At 41.7% G+C, this 26044-nt stretch overlaps 1 protein-coding gene across 1 annotated transcript; it reads right to left on the bottom strand.

The window, feature by feature from the left end:
* Nucleotides 1-13376: 13376 nt before the first annotated feature.
* Nucleotides 13377-25406, bottom strand: LOC141116345 (5-hydroxytryptamine receptor 1F-like). The gene is made up of 3 exons (XM_073608568.1): nucleotides 24720-25406; nucleotides 19970-20130; nucleotides 13377-17248 (listed from the first exon to the last, which is right to left on the bottom strand). Exons 1-3 carry the CDS (start codon nucleotides 24913-24915, stop codon nucleotides 15959-15961), a joined length of 1647 nt encoding a protein of 548 aa, XP_073464669.1. The 5' UTR covers nucleotides 24916-25406; the 3' UTR covers nucleotides 13377-15958.
* Nucleotides 25407-26044: the final 638 nt, after the last annotated feature.

Genomic DNA, 26044 nt, shown 5'->3' with positions numbered 1-26044 from the left:
CAGACCCTTTGCTGTGACACTCATATATTTAACTCAGGTGCTGTCCATTTCTTCTGATCATTCTAGAGATGGTTATACACCTTCATTTGAGTCCAGCTGTGTTTGATTATACCGATTGGATTTGATTAGGAAAGCCACACACCTGTCTATATAAGACCTTACAGCTCACAGTGCATGACAGAGCAAATGAGAATCATGAGGTCAAAGGAACTGCCTGAAGAGCTCAGAGACAGAATTGTGGCAAGGCATAGATCTGGCCAAGGTTACAAAAAAATTTCTGCTGCACTTAAGGTTCCTAAGAGCACAGTGGGCTCCATAATCCTTAAATGGAAGATGTTTGGGAAAACCAGAACCCTTCCTAGAGCTGGCAGTCCGACCAAACTGAGCTATCGGGGAAGAAGAGCCTTGGTGAGAGAGGTAAAGAAGAACCCAAAGATCACTGTGGCTGAGCTCCAGAGATGCAGTCGGGACATGGGAGAAAGTTGTAGAAAGTCAACCGTCACTGCAGCCTTCCACCTGTCGGTGCTTTATGGCAGAGTGGCCCGAACGGAGCCTCTCTTCAGTGCAAGACACATGAAAGTCCGCATGGAGTTTGCTAAAAAAAAACACCTGAAGGGAGAAATAAGATTCTCTGGTCTGATGAGACCAAGATAGAACTTTTTGGCCTTAATTCTAAGCAGTATGTGTGGAGAAAGCCAGGCACTGCTCATCACCTGTCCAATACAATCCCAACAGTGAAGCATGGTGGTGGCAGCATCATGCTGTGGGGGTGTTTTTCAGCTGCAGGGACTAAACGACTAGTTGCAATCGAGGGAAAGATGAATTCGGCCAAGTACAGGGATATCCTTTACACAAACCTTCTCCAGAGTTCTCAGGACCTCAGACTGGGCCGAAGGTTTACCTTCCAACAAGACAATGACCCTAAGCACACAGCTGAAATAACAAAGGAGTGGCTTCACAATAACTCAATGACTGTACTTGAATGGCCCAGCCAGAGCCCTGACTTAAACCCAATTGAGCATCTCTGGAGAGACCTAAAAATGGCTGTCCACCAACGTTTACCATCCAACCGGACAGAACTGGAGAGGATCTACAAGGAGGAATGGCAGAGGATCCCCAAATCCAGGTGTGAAAAACTTGTTTCATTTTTCCCAAAAAGACTCATGGCTGTATTAGATCAAAAGGGTGCTTCTACTAAATACCGAGCAAAGGGTCTGAATACTTAGGACCATGTGATATTTCAGTTTTTCTTTTTTAATAAATCCGCAAAAATGTCAACAAGTGTAAGGCTGACTGCAGGTCAGCCTGTTATTGTAGGAGGAGTCAGGCTGCATAAAGCCTGCCCTCCTTCTTCTCCTTCCTATGGTCGTAGGATCTCGTGTTGACAGGTCACTTCCGGGTTAGGGCAGATCACGGCAGATCACTTCCTGTTTGTGGCTTGCAGGGCGGCAGCATGGTCGGCTGCAGGGTTTTCTGTTTGGATCTCTCTCCCGGTGGTCGTGGCAGGTCTCGGCAGCGTTACCAGGCAGCAGGGTCTTGTGTGCTACGGGCGCAGGGATAGGGGTAGTATTCTTCTATCCGTTTTCACTTTACTCCGGTCAGCTTGGGGTTCAGATAGCACCATGTGTTGGGATTGCAGGTTGGGGGGAGTGTGTTTGGGGGTTTTCAGGAGATGATGGCAGAGTCTCATATGTCACGATGTCCCGCCTCTGTCATTAGCACTGCATAGCACGTTTGTATTCCTGGAATACAGGTAAGCAATACAATGAAACGTCTTTTTTCTAGCAGGGATCCATGTTTGTCCAAGTTGTAATAGTGTAGGTCATTGCATTTAGTGTTTGGTATTTGGGTCTGCTGTCACCACTGTTAGGTTACAGCATAGGTATGTATGGGCAAGGTCTCCTCTCTCCCTAGCCTCATGGTGATTTCCCCCTCCCCCTCCTCAGCTTCATGTGATGGGTTCCCCCCCTCCTGAGCGCCACATAGTGGGTCGTGTCCCTCCACGTGGTCTATAGTGTGGGTCTTCAGGGGTTAATTCAGGCTGTGGGGTTGTCATGACACTTGCTCATTGCCGGTCATCTCATGATATTCTGTGGGGGTCCTTTGGGGGCATGTAAATTTCCATTTCTCATGTAATTTTCGGTTTTCCATGTATGTTACGATTTTATGCGATTTACGGTTTCTCATGGAATGCTGGTTCTCATGTATTTTACGGTTTGCATACAATCTACGATTTCTCATTCATGTTACGATTTTTATTTTCATGCAATTTACGTTTCTCATGCATTTTACGGTTGTCATGTGATTTATGATTTCTCATTTATTTTACGGTTTTTCATGCAATTCACGGTTTCGCATGCATTTTACGGTTTTCATGCAATTTGCGATTTCTTATTCATTTTACGGTTTTTCATGCAATTTTACGGTTGCTCATGCATATTAGTTTTGTATGCAATTTACAGTTCATGCTTGTTACGGTTTCTCGTGCTTTTTTACAGTTTCTCATGTGATTACGGTTTTTTATGCAATTTACGGTTGCCAGTGCATTTTACGGGTTCTCATGCAATTTTTTCAGTTTCTCATGCTATTATGTTTTTCATGCGATTTTCAGTGTTCTCATGCAATTTTACAGTGATCCCAGGCAATTTTACAGTGTTTTCATGCATGTACGGTTGTCATATGATTTCTCATTTATTTTACGGTTTCGCATGCATTTCACGGTTTTAATGCGATTTGCGATTTCTTATTCATTTTACGGTTTTTCATGCAATTTTACGGTTGCTCATGCATATTAGTTTCGTATGCAATTTACGGTTTTTCATGCTTGTTACGGTTTCTCGTGCTTTTTTACAGTTTCTCATGTGATTACAGTTTTTCATGCATTTTACGGTTGCCCGTGCAATTTTTTTGTTTTTTTTTTTACAGTTTCTCATACTATTACGTTTTTCATGCGATTTACAGTGTTCTCATGCAACTTTACAGTGTTCTCATGCATTTTACGGTTGTCATGCGATTTATGATTTCTCATTATTTTACGGGTTTTCATGCAACTCACGGTTTCGCATGCATTTTACGGTTTTCATGCGATTTGTGATTTCTTGTTCATTCTACGGTTTTTCATGCAATTTATGGTTGCTCATGCATATTAGTTTCGTATGCAATTTACGGTTTTTTATGCTTTTTTACAGTTTCTCATGTGATTATGGTTTTTATGCATTTTACAGTTGCCAGTGCAATTTACAGTTTTTTTCATGCAATTTTTCAGTGTTCTCATGCAAATTTTTTCAGTGTTCTCATGCAAGTTTTTCAGTGTTCTCATGCAAGTTTTTCAGTGTTCTCATGCAAATTGTCACTTCTTATGCCTATTCATGTTTTTTCCTATTTTTCTTTGTTTCATATATTCCTCATGTTTTTCCATGCTTCTCGTTTTCCCGTGCTTTTCTCGTTGGTGTTTTTTTTTTTTTTTCCCTGTGGATTTCTCGTGCTTCTCTCGTTTCCCCGTGCTTCTCTCGTTTCCCCCTATGCTTCTCTCGTTTTCTCCTATGCTTCTCTCGTTTTCCCATGCTTCTCTCGTTTTCCCATGTCTCTTACGTTCATGTCATATGTTTTATGTCACAGCCTTTCGTTCGCTGCATTACCGTTAGCTAGTGCTCACATTCAGGGTCTGTCACGTTTACAGATCCGTACAGGCTGAGGTTTCGTTTTTAATTGATTGTTGTCCCACAATCTTCTCGCCTGTTTCCATACGTCATACGTGCACGTTCACCATTACACCTTTACTACTACCCACCACGGTCTGTGGGTACTTTAGCCCTGAGTGTTCGTTTTTAATTTTTCTGTCTTGGCGTGGCAGGTTGCTCGGGCTCGCTCACTGCATACAGTAGGAGGGTGTCGTCATTAGGTTCATTTTTTACGCTCTTGGTCTTGTCATTTCTGCACTCACATCTTCATACTTGTCAGGTATTAGGGGTGTTATGTTTTAGGGCTGGTTATTTGTAATGTTATCTGATTGCTTTCATACAGCTGAATTGTTTCATGTTCTACCACTGCAGATTACCCGTCACGTCTATGGGTTTAACAGATTGAGGTGATCGTTTTTAATTGGCTTGTTCAGTGGCAAGTCTTCTCATCTGTTCTTACGTTGCTTATGTATTTCGTACAAACTTACGTTTCTCATGCAAATTACGTTTCTTATGCAAATTACGTTTCTTATGCAATTTATGTGTTCTCATGTTATTTACGTTCCTCATGTTTTTTTACATTTTCATGCTATTTACGTTCCTCATGCAATTTTATGTTTTTCATATAATTTTATGCTTTTCATGCAATTTGTTGTTTCTATGTTAAACTCACTTTTATGTTTCTCTCGTTTTTTCCAGGTTTCTCATGTTTTCCCAAGGTTACTCTCGTTCTCATGTTCATCACACGTTCATTAATTCACGTTCTCATGCTACTGGTATTTCGCAAGTAGTTTGCGGTTTCTGGCAGCCTCGGTTTTTTTAGGCTGCTCACTTTTCGTAAGCTCGCATTATACATGGGTTTCGTTCCTCCACGTAGCTTTCGTTCCTGGTGCAGGTTTTCTCAGTATGCTCATGTTTCTCTCGTAGTTCACACCCAGTGGTGTGTCACTTACACAAAAATAGGTTACCCAGGGGACTGTGGTTCCTCCTTATCCATGCACACGACCTTTTGTTGCCTAGCTACCCTTGGCTAGGGTTGGCAAAGCATGGAACTATTGGTTAGTCAGCCATGGCAGCTCCAGCAGCCTTTACGGGCTCAGGGGTTTTGTGGGTTCTGAATTTTCTCAGTCCCTAGGCCAGTATCAGCAGGCTTCCTACTTGGTTCGGTTTTTGGCCTCTTTTAACTCATATCGGCACAGCAGTGTCGGGGCGTATCTGATTGGGACTCAGCGTTTCATGTTGTTAGTAGACCCGGACAGGTTTTCTTTATTTGCCGTGCATTCTATTAAAGCCATCCTCAGGGTTCCTGAAAGTAGCCCTCCTGCTGTGATCAGCAGACTTCTCATCATGGGTCATATTTTCCGTATCGTATCCATCACATTCCCATGGTCTCCTTCATGTTGGGTACTAGCTTGGTGCTCAAGGTAGGCCTATACCCGGGGTTGGGTCATAAGAGACAGGAGCAGTTCTGCATATTTGTGCCTGGGACTTCAGTCGTATTGGGTAAGTGCAGGTCGTCTTGTTCTCTGGGTTGGCCCAGAGCCACTTTAGAGATACCACAAGCAATTGGTATTTGGTAGATTATACGTAATTTCAGTGGGCTATAATTTGGCTTCATATTCATCCTACTGGTCATTTTTGCCCCCTTTTAGGCATACTGACCATTTGACCAGGGCACAACTCAGGTCTATGTTCTTTGTTGCTTTTTGTTCCTTTGTACACTATCCACAGATTGACTCCGAGTACAAGTGTAAGGCTGACTGCAGGTCAGCCTGTTATTGTAGGAGGAGTCAGGCTGCATAAAGCCTGCCCTCCTTCTTCTCCTTCCTATGGTCGTAGGATCTCGTGTCCCACCCACCCATTCCCCTTTTTTCTTTTCTTTTTTCATTTTATTTCAATTCATACTTGGGTATGCCCCCTTTTAGGCATACTGACCATTTGACCAGGGCACAACTCAGGTCTATGTTCTTTGTTGCTTTTTGTTCCTTTGTACACTATCCACAGATTGACTCCGAGTACAATTCTGTGTTTTTCTGTCAATATGGGGTGCTGTGTGTACATTAATGAGGAAAAAAATGAACTTAAATGACTTTAGCAAATGGCTGCAATATAACAAAGAGTGAAAAATTTAAGGGGGTCTGAATACTTTCCGTCCCCACTGTATATATATATATATCATAAAACTGAAAAAAGGTTGAGAAATACTGGCCTATATTTTCTTTTTCTTTCTAATACATAATGATAAGAGTTGCTTCCTTGCAAAAAACTGTAGGTTGGCATTGTATTAAAACAGAAGTATTTAGGCAAAAATGGACATGGCTATGTTTTGGTAAATCCCCCAAACGAATAAGTTGCCCTAACCCATGCACATCAGTGCACAAAGTAATGCATGTCAATGCGCTTTGTGTTAAAACTCAACAAAACTGTGTACCCAGTCCAATAATACTGCTCCTGTCCCCAGTCATTGAAGGTCAGAGGCATTGTAAACCCAATTCCCCCCGCCAATCATTGATAGTCAGTGACGCGTTAACATGCTTATCTTTAAAAAAACTATCCCACAGTCATTTTTGGTCAGTGGATGAAGGGGAGGGCTGAATGTTTGCAAAAATAGGCAATGTTTACACTTGTGATTGCTCTGATTGGCTAACAAGGATCACAAGGCACAGAGATACTCTGATTGGCTCTGTGCATTTTGCCTGTGATCTGCACTGTCTAATGACAGCCCTATCACAGTTACTATGTGCACCTGGCGCATGTACATAATGTATATACAAAAGCATTTAAAAACATTAAGTCAGAGTAACCTCTGCCTCAACCATCAGTTTACAGCTACAATAGTAATGGTAATAATAATAATAAAATAAATGATAGCTAAAAAAAAAGGTAAAAGGAGCTCATTGCACCTTTATCAAACAGCCTGTGCACAGACATTTCGGGTTACTAAGAAAAACTGGTATAAAAGCTGCAGGGCAACAGAGCAATGATTGCACAAACAGAGCACATATAGATAGAATAGAAGTGAATCAAACATATCAAAATGACCAACATACAACAGTGACAAAGCTCAAGCAAGGCAAGCATAGACAGACACAAAGAACAAAAAAAAGTTGCAAAAGGTAAGAAAAACATAAAAAGATACACGTAATAAGGTAGCGTTGCTCAAAATAGGGCTTGATCTGACAATGGCGCAGCAACAGGCAAGTGGAGAGGCAGACTACAAATAACAAAAGTATGACTAGGTGGGGCAGAGAGGAGCAAGACAGAAAAAAGAGACAAACCCCTGACAAAAAGAAACCAGGAGAACAGTACATAGGAAGGATAATCCAGAAAGTAGAGAAAACATAATAAGAGCTGGGAGGATTGGAACCAGATCTTCGCAGTATGGTACTCTCTGATTGGTACTTAATAACCACCAAATGTAAAAATTAACATAAGCTATCATTAACATTTACAAATGTACATGTAGACATTCCAATTTTATGAAAATGCCTGGGATAATTTATACTATGAAAGATTGTCTGAGAATTAATTAAATAAGTGTGCACCTCTATATCATCAGCTTTACTTCTAAAACGTCATCACCTGCTGTAATGAAAAGTTCATTGGCAGCTAAAAAAAATTAATAAACACTTTTAATTTTTTTTTTCAGATATCACACCCTGTTACAATGTATTATTGTGAGGGCTCACTTTCTGAAAAACCCACTACAACCAGCTGAGCACTATATGGAGGGGAGGAGAACATATATTCAGTTTTTGTTTACTTCATGCTAAACCTAAAGATATAATCAAAATCAGAAGTTCACTATTGTACTGGCCAACATCCCTATATATAACACAATACACTAATATTCACACTTCAAGTTGGACTTTAATGGCTCAAAAATGGTGCTTAGCTTAAAATACATAAACTTTTATTTTAATTTACATGAAATCTATTGATTTGTACATGTTGTATGTAATGTGTTTAAAATATCCCACATCAGTAGGATTGATACAAAAGGGTACAGTACACATATACTTATTTTTACATAGTTTTGCACATGCAGAGATCGCATGAATGTATCCAACACGTTTCAGAGACAAATAGCTCCTTCTTCAGGGTTAACTCTGCAAGCTGTGTAGTATCTACAGTAACATCAAAGTATACTAGAACATACATAAATGGCATAAAGAATATATACACATGTAACTGTCTTTATAACCTCAATAAAAACTTTTCTAAACAAAAAAATATATACAAGGTCCAAGAATTGAAAATTACTGTATACTCACAGAACAGTACTCAGAGAAGAAAATAGTATCTCTCATAAAATCAAAACAGGGAAGACACAAATGCCATCACTCCTATTAAAATTCTCACCCCATCAAGAGGAAGGGGGAGAAAGGTAGAGATTTCTCAACCCCCAGACGCAATCGGAGATGCACTGAGACAACTTGGTGCCAGAAAAAAAGGAAGGGGGAAATGTGGACATGATTCTTAGCAGATCTTAAAGTTATATCTAAAGGCTGTGAATTAGGATTATTTAATACTCTCTTCTTAACGCACATACCTCCACTAAATATGTTGTGACCTAATACAAGGAATTCAGATGGACTATACTGTCCTGGTTACAATTAAAATGGGGGATCTGTACTATAGAGGTGAAGCGCACTACCCCCGTAGGAGCTGCTAAGTTGTTCGTTTTCCCACTGACCATCCCAGACCCTCGGAGCTACGCTTACCTCTGACAATTTGGGTTCCATTATGTGTAACAGCACAGATTCAATCCCCTTTGACACAGCTGTAGTGTAATAACAGTGTGCACTAGAATTAAAGACAACTTCATATATATATATATATATATATATATATAGATATATATATAGATATATATATATATATATATCTATATATATATCTATATATATATCATATACCTTTTTGTCTTCACCTTTATCCTCCGACTTGGAAAGTAAATTCAAAGAAGGCAACACTACACACAGGAATACTTAAACAAGAATTTTGTTTTACTGTTCTTTGCTTAAAGTAAAAGTTACAAATGTTGTGACTGTCTGGAACTCTCAGATGGCTCCAACAGGCTCCTCCGACTCCTCCCCAGTCTTGCCCCGCCGTCAGCTCAGCTCACTGGTATGTCACAGTATCGCTACTCGGATCCCTCTTCCGTGGAGGTAGGCCGAGCTGCGCTGGAGACCTCACACAGATCCTCCCAGGCTGGCCATGCGTGTCCAAGAGACCTAATATGGCCGCCCCGAACCCTTTTATAGTCTTCCCACAATGCAGTTCTGTTCTCCTGATGTTCATGGGAGTTAATGGGCATTATGGGTAGGTCAAGTTAATGTCCAATGTAAACAAACAAAACACTTCCATGTCAACTTCTTGACCAATGAAAAAAAAAATGCAGTCCTTTCATATTTTGGCTGCTAGATGGCGCCAGATGCTAAGCTAAAACATAACATTAATTATATATAAAAAATGTGACCACTACAGAGGGTAAAAGACTGGGAGCAGTATAAGAGTATTTTTTTTTTTTTGGTTTGCCCAGAAAGTATTAAGACAAATTACTATTATAACAAACAAAATATGTAATAATTAAAAAAAAAAAGGAAAGAGAAAGTATATTACGAACAAATCCAAACAAGTATGAAAGTACCATAGTTAGCTAAGCCACATATAATGAGGGTCTTACAGTTTATCGGTACTTGACAAAGTCAGCCCAGCCTGCTTACCTGAATCGCAAGGGATCCCAGGATAAAATAAAGTTTCAAGTAGTGTACTTGCAGGGTGGAGAGCACAATGAGCAGCCAGTAATTTACAGTTTAAATAGGGGTGATGTGTTGGGAATTTCAACAGGAGTGGTGGCATTTGTGTCTGTCCTGTTTTGATTTTATGAGAGATTCTCTTCTCTGGGTACTGTTCTGTGAGTATAATATACAATTCTTGGATCTTGTTTAAATTTTTTATGCCATTTATGTATGTATATACCTTGATGTTACTGCAGATCAGGGATATGCAACTAGCAGACCTCCAGCTGTCCCATCATGCCTCTGCCTCTGGGTGTCATGCTTGTGGCTATCAGAGTCTTGCTATGCCTCATGGGACTTGTAGTTCTGCAACAGCTGGAGGTCCTCTAATTGCATATCCCTGCTGTAGATCATACTATACCGCTTGCAGAGTTAACCCCTGAAAAAGCTATTTGTCTCTGAAATGCATCAGATACATTCATGTGATCTCTGCATGTGCAGAACTATGTATAAATAAGTATATGTACGTATATGCGTACGGTACCCTTTTATATCAATCCCACTGATTTTTTTAAATGCATTACAACATGTACAAATCAATACATTTTATGTTATTTAAAATAAAAGTTTATATATTTTAAAGTGGATGTAAACCCACTCTTATCCTTTCTAAACTACTGCCATAGGGGTTATCTATAAGGATATACATGCCTCCTGCATGTATCTTTACCTGTCAAATGTCTCCCCTCTGTCTGTTATTAGACCTGAAAAACTGCAGATTCTGTGGGTGGCTCTGTTGTCTGGAGCTCAGTGGGTGGAGTCGTGATGTCAGTAGACTCCCCGGCCACCTCTACACTCCCCTTGTCAGTATGCATTTTCTCCTGTGTATTTCTTACACTGAACTTTTGCTATGATCTCTAACATCCAGTCAAAACCCAGAAAGGTCACCAGATGACTTCAGCATGCCCAATCATGCTGAGGTGTGGGGCAGCCAATCCTGGGAGAGCTGGAGAAGAAAGGAGGCGGGGATCTAAAGTACACAGAATGTCTCTCAGGCTTGTGCACGAGATATGTAAATCGCCTGTCACTCACAGCAAGGGGGAAGAAATCACTACTATTTCTCTCTGTTTTTACCTCACTGAAAAAATATAATTGCTCAGAGCTGGATTAACTCTTCGTGGCAACACTAGGCACAGATAACATGAAACCCTATACTGTACAAGGTGCAAGCCTTAATTTAAAAAAAAAAAAAATTGGGGGGTTTACATCCATTTTTGAGCCAATAAAGTCCCACTTGAAAGGGGAATATTTGTGTTTTATGTTAAAGATCTAATCAAGTCCATATAAATGTGTCATATTCATCTCAGCAATCCTTAAAGCAGAACTAAAGCCTCCCATCATTTTCAGCCAAGGAAGCTGCCATCTTTGCCTCTGTTTGATCTTCAACTGCCATAATGCTGCACATGTGATCAGTTATGACACCAGCCATTTGATGGTTTCACAGTTTGGTTGAGAGAACATCCAATGTTACAGTTACATTCCTGGCACTTGCGTTTAGCCGTGTTTTTGTTTATAAGGCCCCTTTCACACCGGGGCGGGGGCGGCATCGGCGATAAAAAGGCACTATTTTTAGCGCTGCTTTACCGTCATTTTAGTGGCAGGTAAAACCGCCCCCGCTAGCGGCCGAGAAAGGGTTAAAACCATTGCAAAGCGCTGCTGCAGCGGGGCTTTGCCGGAGGTATAGCCGCGCTGTCCCATTCATTTCAATGAGCAGGAGCGGTGAAGGAGTGATATACACACCGCTCCTTCACCGCTCCAAAGATGCTGCTAGCAGGACTTTTTTCACCATCCTGCCAGCGCACCGCTCCAGTGTGAAAGCCTCGGGGCTTTCACACTGGAGACACAGCAGCGGGTCTTTCAGGGCGCTTTGCAGGCACTATTTTTAGCGCTATAGCACCTGTAAAGCGCCCCAGTGTGAAAGGGGTCTAAGCGTTTTTAAATGTTTTTTTTTTATTTTTTTTACATTAAAAATCTCAAAAATGATGGCAAATGATGAAAAACCATTACATTTTTTTTTAAAAAACTTGTAATTGCTTGCAATTATTCATAGACTATTTATATACCCCTAATGAGCCCTTGATCTAATCCAATACACCACTAGCATTGCTGTTATCCGAAGTATAATTGGAATTTGACCCATATGTTGTTAGATTTGAACAAGCAACTTGTGGCAGGTGACGTAGCAAGCGGACAATCCACAACTTGTGGCAGGTGACGTAGCAAGTGGACAATCCACAACTTGTGGCAGGTGACATGGCAAGTGACAATCTGCAACTTGTGACAGGTGACGTGGCAAGTGGACAATCTGCAACTTATGGCAGGTCACATGACAAATGACAATCCGCAACCTGTGGCAGGTGACGTGGCAAGTGGACAATCCACAACTTGTGGCAGGTGATGTGGCAAATGACAATCCGCAACTTGTGGCAGGTGACGTGGCAAGTGGACAATCCACAACTTGTGGCAGGTGACGTGGCAAGTGGACAATCCACAACTTGTAGCAGGTGACGTGGCAAGTGGACAATCCACAACTTGTGGCAAGTGGACAATCCACAACTTGTGGCAGGTGACGTGGCAAATGACTATCCGCAACTTGTGGCAGGTGATGTGGCAAGTGGACAATCCACAACTTGTGGCAGGTGACGTGGCAAGTGGACAATCCACAACTTGTGGCAGGTGGCGTGGCAAGTGGACAATCCACAACTTGTGGCAGGTGACGTGACAAATGACAATCCGCAACTTGTGGCAGGTGACGTGGCAAGTGGACAGTCCACAACTTGTGGCAGCTGACGTGGCAAGTGGACAATCCACAACTTGTGGCAGGTGACGTGGCAAATGACAATCCGCAACTTGTGGCAGGTGACGTGGCAAGTGGACAATCTGCAACTTGTGGCAGGTGACATGGCAACTGACAATCCGCAACTTGTGGCAGGTGACATGGCAACTGACAATCCACAACTTGTGGCAGGTGATGTGGAAAGTGGACAATCCACAACTTGTGGCAGGTGACGTGGCAAATGACAATCCGCAACTTGTGGCAGGTGACGTGGCAAGTGGACAATCTGCAATGTGTGGCAGGCTATGTGGCAAGTGACACGCTAAATACAAGTACACTGCTGCTCTCTCAGCTGCTGCTACTCATTCTGGTCTCACAAAATGGCTGAAATAGTTAAATAATACTGTTTTTGAGCTTGGGGAGGGTCTTATGATGTTATCTTAACTAAACACTTCTAGACGCAAACGCGGTAAAACGCGGCTAACTGCAGCATGAAAACGCGTCCGTTTTAAACGCCGGTTTCAAGGTGTCAAAAAAAAATCGTTCAGAGGACTTTGCCTCAGCGTTCCGTGTACATGGAGCCTAACTGTTTTTTGAAAATGTTAAATCTATTGGTTTAATTACACTTTAAGTGACACTATGGTCCAGGAGAACAAATGGGTAGAACTAAGGACTCGCTCACATCAAGGTGCAGAGATGTCAGTTTTTCTGCACACGTTCTGCAAGGGTACAACAAAAACAATTATGTGCCCTGTTCACACCACAACACTAGTATCAAGTGCAGATTTTTTCTGTGCAGGAATCTGCAACTGAACGTGTTTAACCCTTTCACGCCTAAGCCTATTTCTGACATTTGGTGTTTATAAGTTAAAATCTGTATTTTTTGCTAGAAAATTACTTAGAACCCCCAAACATTATATATATATATATATATATATATATATATATATATATTAGTAGAGAATAAAATGGCGATTGTTGCAATAATTTTTGTCACACGGTATTTGTGCAGCGGTGTTTTAAGCGCAACTTTTTGGGAAAAGGGACACTTTCAAGAATTAAAAAAAAAACGAAACAGTAAATAGTAAATAGATACTAAACATGTTACGCTTTATAATTGCACGCACTCGTGGAATGGCGACAAACTACGGTACCTAAAAATCTCCATTGGCGATGCTTTAAATTTTTTTTTATGGTTACCAGGATAGAGTTACAGAGAAGGTCTAGTGCTGGAATTATTGCTCTCACTCTGACGATCGCAGTGATACCTCACATGTGTGATTTGAACACCGTTTACATATGCAGGCGCAACTTCCATATGCGTTTTCTTTGCTGCATGAGCTCGTGGGAACGGGGGCGCTTTCAAAAATTTTTTTTCTTATTTATTTTATTTATTTTTATATTATTAAATTGTGTTTAAAAAAAAAAAAAAGATCACTTTTATTGCTGTCACAAGGAATGTAAACATCCCTTGTAACAGTAATAGGTGGTGACAGGTACTCTTTATGGAGGGATCTCGGGGGTCAAAAAGACCTCCAATCCCTCCTTTGCACTTCAAAGTATTCAGATCGCCAAAAACGGCGATTCTGAATACTGTATATTTTTTTTAAATCCAGCGCCATTGGTAGCCGAGTAAACAGGAAGTGACGTTGTGACGTCGCTTCCGTGTTTACATTCAGGAGACTAGAATGAAGCCATTTCCGGCTTTGTGCCAGTCTGTCTATAGCCGCTGGAAGTGGCGGATCATGGATCAGGTCTCCCGGCATGACGGGAGGCCCGGTCAGAGCAGCTGAAGGCGGCGGGATAGGGGTCTTATAGCCGTATCGGTTGTTATCCCTGGAAAGCCGATCGACCGCTCTAAAAAACAGTGCTGAGATGATGCCTGCAGCTGCGGGCATCATCCCAGTATAACCCCTGAAAGCCGAGGTCGCATATCTGCGTACGCTCGGCAGGAAGGGGATAAACTCATTGAAGCGTGCATGAAAACTCATGTAAACTAATTTCTCTGCAAGTGAAATCTGTGCATCGGTTTCCATCATCGTTATGGTGTGAACGAGGCCTGAGAGTTAGAATTAAACTGATAAGGTATGCTATCGGGTATTTAGATCTATATGATAGGTACTGTATGCAAATAAGCAGAGTTTTTATTAAAAGAAAAATCCACATACAGGTATGTCCAAGTGAAAAATGTATGCAGAAATCTGAGTGGTTGCTATCAGGGCCGCTGATAAGGCAGTACAACCAGCCCTCCTGTACTGGGCCCTGGCACCATCAGTTCAAAAGGGTGGCCCAGGCACCTGCTGAGCAGGAGGGCCAGCAGTACTGTCCTTATGCAGACACCAATCCCCTTCTGTCTCCCCATGCAGTGTTACCAGTTTCTCCTCCTCTTTCTCCCTCTGCTGCTCTGCAGGGGGATTGGCCCTAGCACATGTGCCTCTTCCATCTACTGTCCGGACCCCATGTGTGCCCCTTTCCCCCTGAAGCGCTTCAGACTTCTCCTCTCCCACTGGCAGCTTTAGCAGGCACACAGGGGAGTGTTTCAGGATAAAGAAGGGGGGAAGGGGCCGGTAAATATGTCATTTACTAGCCCCTTCCTTTCCTGAATGAACACAGTGAGCGATCTATACCAATCACTCCTGTCTTCATTCATCACTGAAGCACAGTAAACTGATTGGGGCCGTCAGGTAGGCTGTATGGGGCCCCGTGATTTCAATAGTTGCCCTTATGTTTTCACTCTCCATAAATCCCTTTGGTCATTTGCACCATTTATTGAATAATCCTTGAATTACAGTTGGTGTAAATCTGATCTTCCTGTGTGTTCTAGAAAATTATATTACAGAAGCTTGCAGAATGTAGTAAATGAATACATTTGCCCAAAATTCATTGCACCAAAATCTGTTTCTTTTGTTAATTATTCTTTGTGTCTTAAAGTGGATGTAAACCCGATTTTTTTTTTTTTTTTTTTTTTTTTTCTTTTTATTATTTCATAATGTAGAGTATAAGATTGCCTAACATTTGAGCCCAGTCTTGCCACAAAGAGTTAATCCATCTCTGAGCAATCCTCTTTTATTGTTCAGTGAGATAAATCTTGACAAACAGAGAAAAACTTCAAATCCTCCCCCTTGCTGTGAGTGACAGGTGATTTACATCTCGTGCACTAGCCTAAGAGACATGCATTATTTTTTAATTCCCACCCCCACTCCTTACTTCAGCAGCTCTGCAAGGATTGGCTGTTCCACAGAACAGCATGATTTGGCATGCTGAAGTCATGTGGTTACTTTCCTGTCTTTTCACTGGATGTTAGAGATCATAGCAGAAGTTCAGTGTTAGAAATACACAGGAGAAAATACATACTGACAAGGGGAGTGTAGAGGTGGGCGGGGAGTCTACTGACATCACGGCTCCACCCACCGAGCTCCAGACAACAGACCCACCCACAGAATATGCAGATTTTCGGGTCTAATAACAGACAGAGGGGAGACATTTGACAGGTAAAGATACATGCAGGAGGCATGTATATCCTTATAGATAACCCCCATGGTAGTAGTTTAGAAAGGATGACATTGGGTTTACATCCACTTTAAGGATGAAAAGAACATAGCTTTGGCGATCCTGTAGCTGTCGAAATAAAGTCCTATCATGTTTAAGTACATTTTTTTCCTACACATAGTCACAATAATACTGTTGTCCACACAATTTTAGGACTCTGCCTCACAAACGTAGTTACTTTCTTTGATTTTTATGGTGATATTGCCAAATACAAATACTGGAGAGTCAATATTGTTTTCTTCTTTTATTGGACAAGAACTAAGTGGCTCAAACGGTAAGCAAGGGATGTCCAAATATTGTTTCAGTAGAGGCTCTGGTTTGAACAGAAGACTTTCATGGTGTAAATCAGAACAACTCGCATTGACTTGTGATCGCCAAACGGCAGATGATCCCACCCTATTAAATTTAATAGGAATGCTGCCCTCTTCTTCCAGACCAGTCTCTGCAAATGATGCAATACTAAACATGGAGATACTATGCACATGTATTCGATTGTCCCAGTGATTCGCATGCATCTGAGGTCTTGGCAGTTGAATGGGCTGTACATTTGAAGACTTTTTATCATAATTTACTACTGCAAGCAAATTTTGTAAGAAAAAATTCATTTTGAAAAATGTTCTTTGTTTTATACCAGAAAGAGCTCTTCGGAACCTTTTGCTCAAGAGAGCATAAAGGAGGGGGTTGATGGCTGAGTTCAGTAAAGCTAACCAGGCAGAGATGGTTTCCACCAGTGCTGGGACACCCTTTTGCCGACTCTTCTGTGAGATGGATTGTAGAATGCAGACAATGATGTATGGCACCCAGCAGCAAAAGAAAACTAAAATAACTAAAAACAGACGGAAGGTGCCATTGTGCTCTTTTCCAGGTGTGTTGTACATTGCAAATATATCTTGCTTCTTGCTTGGCAAACACCCAGAAACTGGTATAGGGGATGCATCAGTGCTCTTTTGAGAGCCATCTGTGTCAGGGTCTGCTATAATCTTTTCAGCATTTTGAAGAGATATTTTGTCCAGAAAGGCTGTATTGGCTTTGACATTTTTCTGGAGCTGGCACTCAATGTTGTGTATACGTCTGGCATGATCTCTTGCAACTTTTACAATGCGGATGTAACAAAAGACCATGGTGCACGTGGGCAGTAGAAAAGAGCAGGACAATATGAAGCCAGTGTAAGTAGGACTGTGTGCCCAGTTCACAGAGCAGCTGAAGGTGGATGGCAGATACTTAAACTGGCCCCAACCTACTAAAGGTGGGAATCCAGAAAAGATGGCTTGAGTCCAAATCCAGATGACTGTACTGATGGCTCGTTTCGTTGTTGCTTGAGTGCTGTATTGAAAACAGTCTATAATGGCTCTGTATCGGTCCAAGGCAATGGCAGACAATGTCAGCACAGAGGATGTGCAGTATACCACAAAAGCCGATCCCATATATGAACACAAATACTGTAACACATTACAAGACATGTTAGATTACACAAATAAGGTGTCCATGTATGAGACAGCATAGCAAAATAAAATGCCATATTGCAAGAAACACCATCACATACAGTATCTACAATGTATATATTTGAAATTCTATTATTGAAGCAACAGACTCAGTATACAAACAACTATTCTTAAATATTTTCAGACTTTCTGGTCTTAGTCATGGTCTTTAATTGAGGCCCGGAAAAGCTAAAATGTATAAGCGTAGTTTTACAATAGTGTGAAAACAACTTCAGTCCACAATGTTTTGAAGGATGGTTCAGATCTCCTTGTGGTGGCTTGGAGGGTGCCGGATTTGATTTGTGCAGTTTCTATGAAGCAACCAAGGGGCAGATTCGTTTTTGGGATCCAGGTTCTACGGCTTTGAAGTTTCCAAAGTGTATGCCTGGTTCCACGACAATAAATATTGGGGCTACTAGGCACGGGGCAAGAGAAATGGGGAGGAGACTGAAGGGCGTTACAGGGTCTCTGCCCCATGCCAATTATGAGGGGACCTGTTATAACAAGCTGCAGGACATGTACAGTGCTAAGACCTGGCGGGATGATAGAAAATGTCAGCTCTTTATGATATATTTCTTCTTACATAGATGTCACATACTCATCATGCCTATCTGTGTGCCACCTGTGCACTCACACCTATAAGTGGTCATTTGTCTTTTTCCTTTCAAGCACTGTCTCCGGTTTTAGTGATATGATGTTGGACAACAACCAATGCCACTTAAATGTTTGTTTTAAGAAAATGTTGTGATTGCTGTCACACCATTCCACTGTGAATATTGTCCTTTGATTTATATTCTCTACATGGCACTCTATATGCCACTCTGCACACTCTGCAGCATCTGCAATACACCACATGGCCTCACTCTACATGTTGTCCTGTGTGTTCTATACAGCACATGCCTCCACTCATTATAACATATGTTACACCACTTTTCCACTTCATACACATTTCCTAGTAATGCAAGGATCACTGGCAAACAGGGCAGCCATCAGAAATTTTGGGGCCCCTTACACAGCTTAAGGACTGGGCCCCCTGGGCCTGACCACCAACATTCCCCAGAGTCCACCCATTGGCCATTCCACCGAATCCACTGTGAATGGAAAGGAATACAATTTACAGCCTACCAATGCTTAGATGTGGTGGCTGCATTTGGGGGTTTTTTTTAGGCTTTTTATTTTCTGTTTTCCCCTGGGGATCTGGTCAGTTACACACTTCTTGTATTAGAGTGCCCCCACTCTGGACGAAGGAGTAACAGAGACATCTTTGGACAGCAGATGTACTAGCCAGTTTAGGTACATCAAACAAATCGTAGCCATACTCTAGCTCAGTGTTAAATGGTTTGTCTCAACCCTCTAACTGCTACATCTTCAAGACAGCTCGTTCTTTTGAAAAAAATAAATAAATAGACTTACTAACAGGATCACCAGGTGAAAATAAAAGAAAGAAAACCTAAAAAGAAAACCTAAAAAAGAAAAGGAATGAGGCCACCACATCTAAAAATTGGAAAGCTGCAATAAAATAAATGTTTGCTTTGGAGTTTAATACCATTTAAAGTGGATAGAGTTAATAAAGTAATTCTGTTATACTATTATAGCTCATATCTATAGGTAGATGATGAGAAAAAAGGGGTTTAATAAACAGACTGGGGTAAAGCTATTTCCAGGCATGGATGGAGAGAGAGAGGGGGGGCAGGGAGAGAGAGAGAGAAAGGGGGCAGCGGGAGAGGGGGTGCGGAGAGAGTGGGGCGGAGAGAGAGAGGGGGGGGCAGGGGGAGAGAAAGAGAGGGGGCAGGGGGTGAGAGAGGGGGGCGGAGAGAGGGGGGGCAGGGGGAGAGAAAGGGAGGGGGCAGGGAGAGAGAGAAAGGGAGAGAGGGGGCAGGGGAAGAGGGGGAGAGAGGGGGCAGGGGAAGAGAGAAGAGGGGGAGAGAGGGGGGAGAGAGAGAGTGGGGGGCAGGGGGAGAGCGAGGAGGGGAGAGAGAGGAGGAGAGAGAGAGAGAGGGGGGAGAGAGAGGGGTCAGGGTTTGGTCACAATGCTCACTCACTTGGATGGTCCCCGAGGGCTCTCATTTAGCAGCTTCTCTCAATGTGGCTGTCGGCTTGTTTAATCTTCCCGCCCCCACATCCCCTTCACAGACACAGCAGCACACAGGCAGAGAGAGAGGGGTGGGAGAAGGGATGTGTGTAAGAAGCTCAGGCATGCTGGAGGGGACGGAGCAGCATGGGGATCCTCTCCTTCCAGGACACTGAGACCAGGGATTGCTAGGAGGACGGAGCGGCCATCAAATGAGGGGGAGGAGAGGAGCAGGTGGATGGAACCACTGGTGTTCTGGAGGAGGGCGTGGCACTCATTTCTGCATCCCTCGAGCGCTCCAACTACCCCTGCACACTACGCCACTGGCTGGGAGTCAGGAGCCAGTGCAGCGGGTGGCCCCAGCGGGAGTCGGGACTAGTGTAGGGGCCAGAAAGGAACAAAGAGGAGGTGCCAACTTGGGGCCCGGGCATCCAGAGAGATCTGTATGGGCTGTACCCCCCTGATGGTGGCCCTGCTGGCAAACATCCAGTACCAGTTAATTGTTACAATCTGAGCTAAATTGTGGTTTGGTTGAATCATTCTGCTCATTATTAGTAAATAATGGTCCACCCAATACAACGTGTACCTGAAAAGTTGCCTTATCTTACCTGGTGATTAGACCATTTGTTGTATATAACTGAAGTAGCCACCAATGGCATTATTCCAGTGCCCACAAGAAAATCACTGATGGCCAGGTTAATCAGAAAGATTGAGGTCACCGAATGGAAATGTTTTGTTGCTACAATTATAACAATAACCAGAAGATTTCCTATGGGAAAAAAAGAAAAATTGATTTGTATCCTGTAATAGATAATTTCAGGTGGACTAAATCCAAAAAGTGCTGAGGAACACATTTCATGTTGTGAAATCATGAAATAATTTATTCACTATTTAACCACTTAAGCTCCTGTACCCCCTTTGGAACAGCTTTTACATTTCTGCTAAGGGCTTCCATATTGGAGGCTAACTGTGGTAATACTTAAAATAACAAAGTAATATACTGTATGTATATATGTGTATATATATATATTGGTTTTAAGGACAAACAAGGTCTATTTTGGAGAAAAGATATTAGTTTCTATGTAATCTTCAGACAAACTGTCCGTCGGCGGCCTGCAATCGCGGCGAGGAGAGGCAGAACGGGGAAATGTAAACAAGGCATTTCCCTGTTTTGCCTAGTGACATGACAGAGATCTTCTGTTCTCTGTCATCGGGAACAGTGATCTCTGTCATGTCAGTGGTAGCCCCCCCCCCCCACAGTTAGAACACGCTGAGGGAACACAGTTAACCCCTTGATCGCCCCCTAGTGTTTAACCCTTTCCCTGCCAGTGACATTTATACAGTAATCAGTGGCTATTTTTAGCTCTGATTGCTGTATGAATGTCAATGGTCCCAAAATAGTGTCAAAAGTGTCCAATCTGTTCGCCGCAATGCCGCAGTCCCGATAAAAGTTGCAGATCACCTCTATTACTAATAGAAAAAAATAATAATAAAAATGCCATAAATCATTCCCCTATTTTGTAGAAGCTATAACTTTTGCACGAACCAATCAATATATACTTATTGCGATTTTATTTTATTTTTTTACCAAAAATATGTAGAAGAATACATATTGACCTAAACTGAGGTAGAAATTCATTTTTTTATTTATTTTTGGGGGATATTTATTATAGCAAAAAGTAAAAAATATAGCTTTTTTTTCAAAATTGTTGGCTTTTTTTGTTTATAGCGCAAAAAATAAGAACTGCAGAGGTGATCAAATACCCCAAAAAAGAAAGCTCTATTTGTGGGAAAAAAAGTACGTCAATTTTGTTTGGGTACAACGTCGCACAACTGCGCAAATGTCAGTTAAAGTGACGCAGTGGCGAATCGCAAAAAATGCTCTGGTCATTAAGGGGCAAAACCTTCCAGGGCTGAAGTGGTTAAGAAATGTAAGAAATGTTAAAGTGTTTGTAACGCCCAAAAAAAAGAGATCATGTTCCCTTAAAGCATGCATAACAGCACAGTACTTGTGCTGTGTTATTTGGCACCTTCCATCACCTAAAAAACCTGACTGATCCTGCCTGGCTATGCCCTTCCCCCTGTAAACTGACCACGGTTTATCATGGCTGTTGAGCCCTAACAACAGGGTCAGTTTACATGCCTCTGTCATCCACAGCTATCTGCAGCTCTCATCTGTCCTCCCCTCCCTGCCTGTCAGCTAGTCTGTGCCACTATTCTCCCCGCCCCTTCCCTTCCTGCTGCTATAATAACTGTACTACAAACATCCCATCCCCTCTGCTGTGTTAGCTAACATTATCTATCCTAGTGTCTGTGTTTGAAAAATGAAAAAAAATGCAGATTATACCTTATATCAGAGCGTCTCCCGGCGCTCACGTGACTCCTCGGCTCTCTCTTCTCCGTGAGGAGTCACGGGAGCGCCAGGAGATGCTCTGATATAAGGTATAAATCTGCATTTCTTTTTTCAGCACAAACACTAGGACAGATAATGTTAGATGACAAAAGGGAAGGGATGTTTGAATTACAGTGGCTTAACAACCACTTTAAGTTAAAATAAGACCCCTTTCACACTGAGGGGGTTTTTAGGCATTTTAGCTCTAGAAATAGTGCATGTAAAGCACCTAAAAACTACCTCCCATTCATTTCAGTGTGACTTTTCACAAAGCGGCAGTGTGCTTGCAGGACGTTAGGAAAAGTCCTGCAAGCAGCATCTTTGGGGTGGTTTGGGAGCACTGTATACAGCGCTCCCAAAATGCCCTGCCCATTGAAATGAATGGCCAGCGCCTGAAAAGCGTGTCGGAAGTTCCGAAACACGGGTGCTTTTAACCCCTTTTTCAGCCACTGGCAGGGGTTACAAGCACCCTGCTAGCGGCCAAAAAAGCAGTGGTAAAGCACCGCTAAAATGAGCGGCCCTTTACCACTAACGCGCGGTGGCCCCAGTGTGAAAGGGGTCTTAATGATTTTTAAAAAGTTGAAAAATTTGCAGACAAATAATAGGTAAGAGGAGAAAGGGGGGGGTGTAATTAGCACTAACTGGGGGTTAATAAGCAGCTAAATAGGAACAAATTCTATTTAGAGGAAAGAATAAAACTCTTTTTTTTCACCAATATGGTTGCTTTAACTGACATCATAATTAGACTGAAGCCTACACCAAATGATAATTATGTTAGTCTGTATCTCTGAATCTGTATCTAGTGAACAGTGTTTACAAACAAACTGGAAGGTTTGTTTTTAGCAGCGGTGGCTAGAGCTGTTTGCTCTATTAATACAGCAAGTCCTGGCTGCCATCTTGACAGCCTCAAATTGGAATAGAAGAAACAGGGTGCTTGGCACTAGTGACGGGTGCTACATACGTCCTGTGTATTTTGGTTTAGGTTTTTTTTTTTGCAGCATATACACAGCATGCCTTAGGTACGATACTGGTTTAATTTTCATAATTTTTGTTTTTTTTCCTTTAACTGTGTGTTTTTTTTAATAATATAAAACAATGTTCTGTTTTTTTAATAATATAAAACTATACATATTAGTTCATACTGACTAATAGGCAAGTTCTTAGGTTTTGTTTGCTTAATAATATAATAATCCAATATTTTAGCCAACTTTATAAGTTTTTTATTCTGCCATGTCAATATTATTATTTTGTTACATATTATATATTGGTCTTTGGACATATACCATGTAAAAATGTTAAACATAATTACCGTCTGTACTGTATATTAACCCAATCACGAAGGTAAAAAGCTTTCAGACTTTAGAACCACTTTAAGCTGTCACAGCAGTAATTAGCTCTTTTACTGAAACCCCAAAAGAAGTTGTGTGATAAGATGTAGCACCCTCTATTGTGCTACTAGTGTCAGTGTAGGTAAATCTATATTCTGACTCATAGTTAACTAGTGAGTCTAAATTGGGTCAGGGTTACTGCAGGTCAGGCTGGATGACTCACACAGGCAGGTCTTTGGTTCTAGAAGTTTGGAGAAATTTTCTAGAAGCTAAAGGATGGAAGCCAGGAGGGCTGATCTGCATACTTAGGGGAGCTTGGCCAATCCCCAGGCAGTGGGTCTGGCAGGGTGGCTGAGCCAGCCCTTAAATATGGATGATGCCAGCAGGGTAGTTGGGTGGAAGATGGAATACGGAGGAGATTGTCGGTGGCCTTAGAGGGAAGTTTCTGGTCTGGGGGGCTTTGCCTCAGGCTGGAGCTCAGGCTGGCTTGGGAGGACCCTGACGGTAGCCCGGTTTGAAAGGAGTCTTGCCTAAGAAGCAGCGGGAGCAAGGAGGACAGTGTGAGTACATTAGCACACCTAGGGGTTCACAAGGGGAGAAACTGCCTGATGTAGAAAGCCTTTCTGGAAGGCTTGTGATTAATAATTTCCTTTTCCTTGCCCTGGGAGATCTCTGAGCAGCCGGGTGGGCTGGTAGTTCCTGTAGGAAGTAGTGCTGGGATCAGTGTCTACAGTTGGAGATACTCTGGTGTGCAGTCTACAACACTTTGTGCCACTTTCTAAGGGACTGAGTATTCATAGTCCTTAGGGGACTTTTGCATCTTTGCATTCAAGAGGAGGACAGTTCTGGAGCATGTAAATAGGGAGGAAGTTGCCCCTGTTATTGTTCCAATCAAGCTGGGCATTCCATAATTCCTATTCCCCATCCACGTTATTACCCCTAATAAACAACAATAACCAAGTTCAAAGTCTTTTCCTTGTGTGCGAATGGAAGTGATAAATGCTTGTCACCTGGCTGTGCAGGAGTAGGGAAACCAGTCATCTGCAGCCACTGCGGGGTTAATGCTACAAGTGCTGATTCAATGATCAAATTAATTCACGTGTGTGCATACATGTATATATTTCAGCTTGCAATACAGTACATGTCAAATAGGACAGGACATAAGGCTATGCAATATTGCATATTACCCTATATTAAATATAAAAAGAAAATACTAAACATTGTCTTTGTTGTAACCACTAATACAAGGTTCAAACAGTCATGGTATCTAATATCAAAGCAAATGTTTAAATTAAGGAGATATATGCAATATTTTTTTTATAAACTGGAATAAAAATTATGATTCCAAAGCCTCTTTTTTGGGGCTTTGAATTTTTATTTTTTTTTATAATTTAATTTCTAATAAAATTATGGTGGCCTACAATAACTGAATATGCAAACCTCACATGAGCCATGCAAGCTTAGCAGCTTGCAGCATTTCAGTGTTCTGACTTTATTTAAAAAGGCTCTGCCTTAGCCAGGCTGAGAACTGCCCATACATTGGCTCAAGAGCCTATGCTTAGAAAGCCTATTGTCAACCATTACAAAAAAAAGCAACTTTAGCATGTGATAATCCATATGACAATCAAGAAGACTCACCTGCTGCTGCTGTAATACACATCACTATCATGAACACTCCCAGAATTCCATGCAGTAGGGACCTTGAACCATACTTCAATTCTTCTGTGCTATCATTTGTTGTTCTTGATGGCAAGAATTGGTAATTTAATAAATTGGAAGAATTTTCCCAATTACAAGAGAAGGAAGAGGCATTGCAGCCTTGCTTTGCATCCATTGCTACAATCTTTCCAACGTTGCATTTTATGACAAGGTTACACTATTTAAGTCCATTATCCAAAGCACAGGTTGTCATCCAGCTTATATAATGGCTTAATCTCCATCTCCATACGCATTTAGGTATAACAAACAGTAGAGAAAAAGAAGACGTGGCGTAGTGATTGATGAGTCAATTCAAATTGCAGTATTTTATAATAGGTGCCAAGCTGACCTGCAGAGCAGACTCCATGGGTCCTAGCAAGGAGCAAAGCAACCCTATGACGGGAAAAAACGAAGAAGCTTTGAAAAGATAAATAGGGAGCCATGGAAACCTGCAATACAGTGACGACAATGGCTGACGGAGTCATACGCTGGGAAATAGAGATGATAATGTGATGTTTTCATCATATCAGTGCAAAAGAGAGTGGAGTGGTTGATATGCAGGTAAAAATACTTTGCTGCACCTGGAGTAATATCTTTGGGAGCATCAGTGATGATGAGGCAAAAAAAAAAAAAAAAACTTGAAGAAAAACATTTGCATTCATCAGCCAGAAAGCTGCGCATGGGACGTACTTGGACATTCCAAAATGACAATGATCCAAAACACAAGTCGACCTGTCATTGGCTACAGCAGAATAAAGTGAAGGTTCTGGAATGGCCATCTCAGTCTCCTGATCTCAATATCATTGAGCCACTCTGGGGAGATCTCAAACGTGCAGTTCATGCAAGACAGCCCAAGAATTTACAAGAACTGGAGGCTTTTTGCCAAGAGGAATGGGCAGCTTTACCATTTGAGAAGATAAAGAGCCTAATTCACAAATACCACAAAAGACTTCAAGCTGTCATTGATGTTAAAGGGGGCAATACACGGTATTAGGAACTGGAGTATGTAAACATTTGATAAGGGTCATTTGGGTAGTTTCTGTTGTCATTGTGATTTAAAAAGAGTAAACATAGTTGATTGATAATAAATGGCTTCAGCCAAACACTAATCACGAGTGAAAGAAAGGTTTTTGTGTTATCATTCATATTCTTTGAAAAATGGCCAAGAAATCATAAATTCTGCCAGGGTATGTAAACTTATGAGCACAACTGTGTGTGTGTGTATGTATATGTGTATATATATATATATATATATATATATATAT

Source organism: Aquarana catesbeiana, linkage group LG13 (genome assembly GCF_042186555.1).
Source record: "Aquarana catesbeiana isolate 2022-GZ linkage group LG13, ASM4218655v1, whole genome shotgun sequence".
NCBI classification, from domain to species: domain Eukaryota; kingdom Metazoa; phylum Chordata; class Amphibia; order Anura; family Ranidae; genus Aquarana; species Aquarana catesbeiana.
Note: the sequence above shows the minus strand (reverse complement) of the source record. Positions and strands in the feature narration are given on the sequence as shown.

Coding starts and splice junctions, on each gene's coding strand:
- LOC141116345 (XM_073608568.1), bottom strand. CDS start 24,915: ATGGATGCAAAGCAAGGCTGCAATGCCTCTTCCTTCTCTTGTAATTGG. Junction 20,131..24,719: donor GTGTATTACAGCAGCAGCAG/GTGAGTCTTCTT, acceptor TTTTTCCCATAG/GAAATCTTCTGGTTATTGTT. Junction 17,249..19,969: donor ACAAATGGTCTAATCACCAG/GTAAGATAAGGC, acceptor AATGTGTTACAG/TATTTGTGTTCATATATGGG.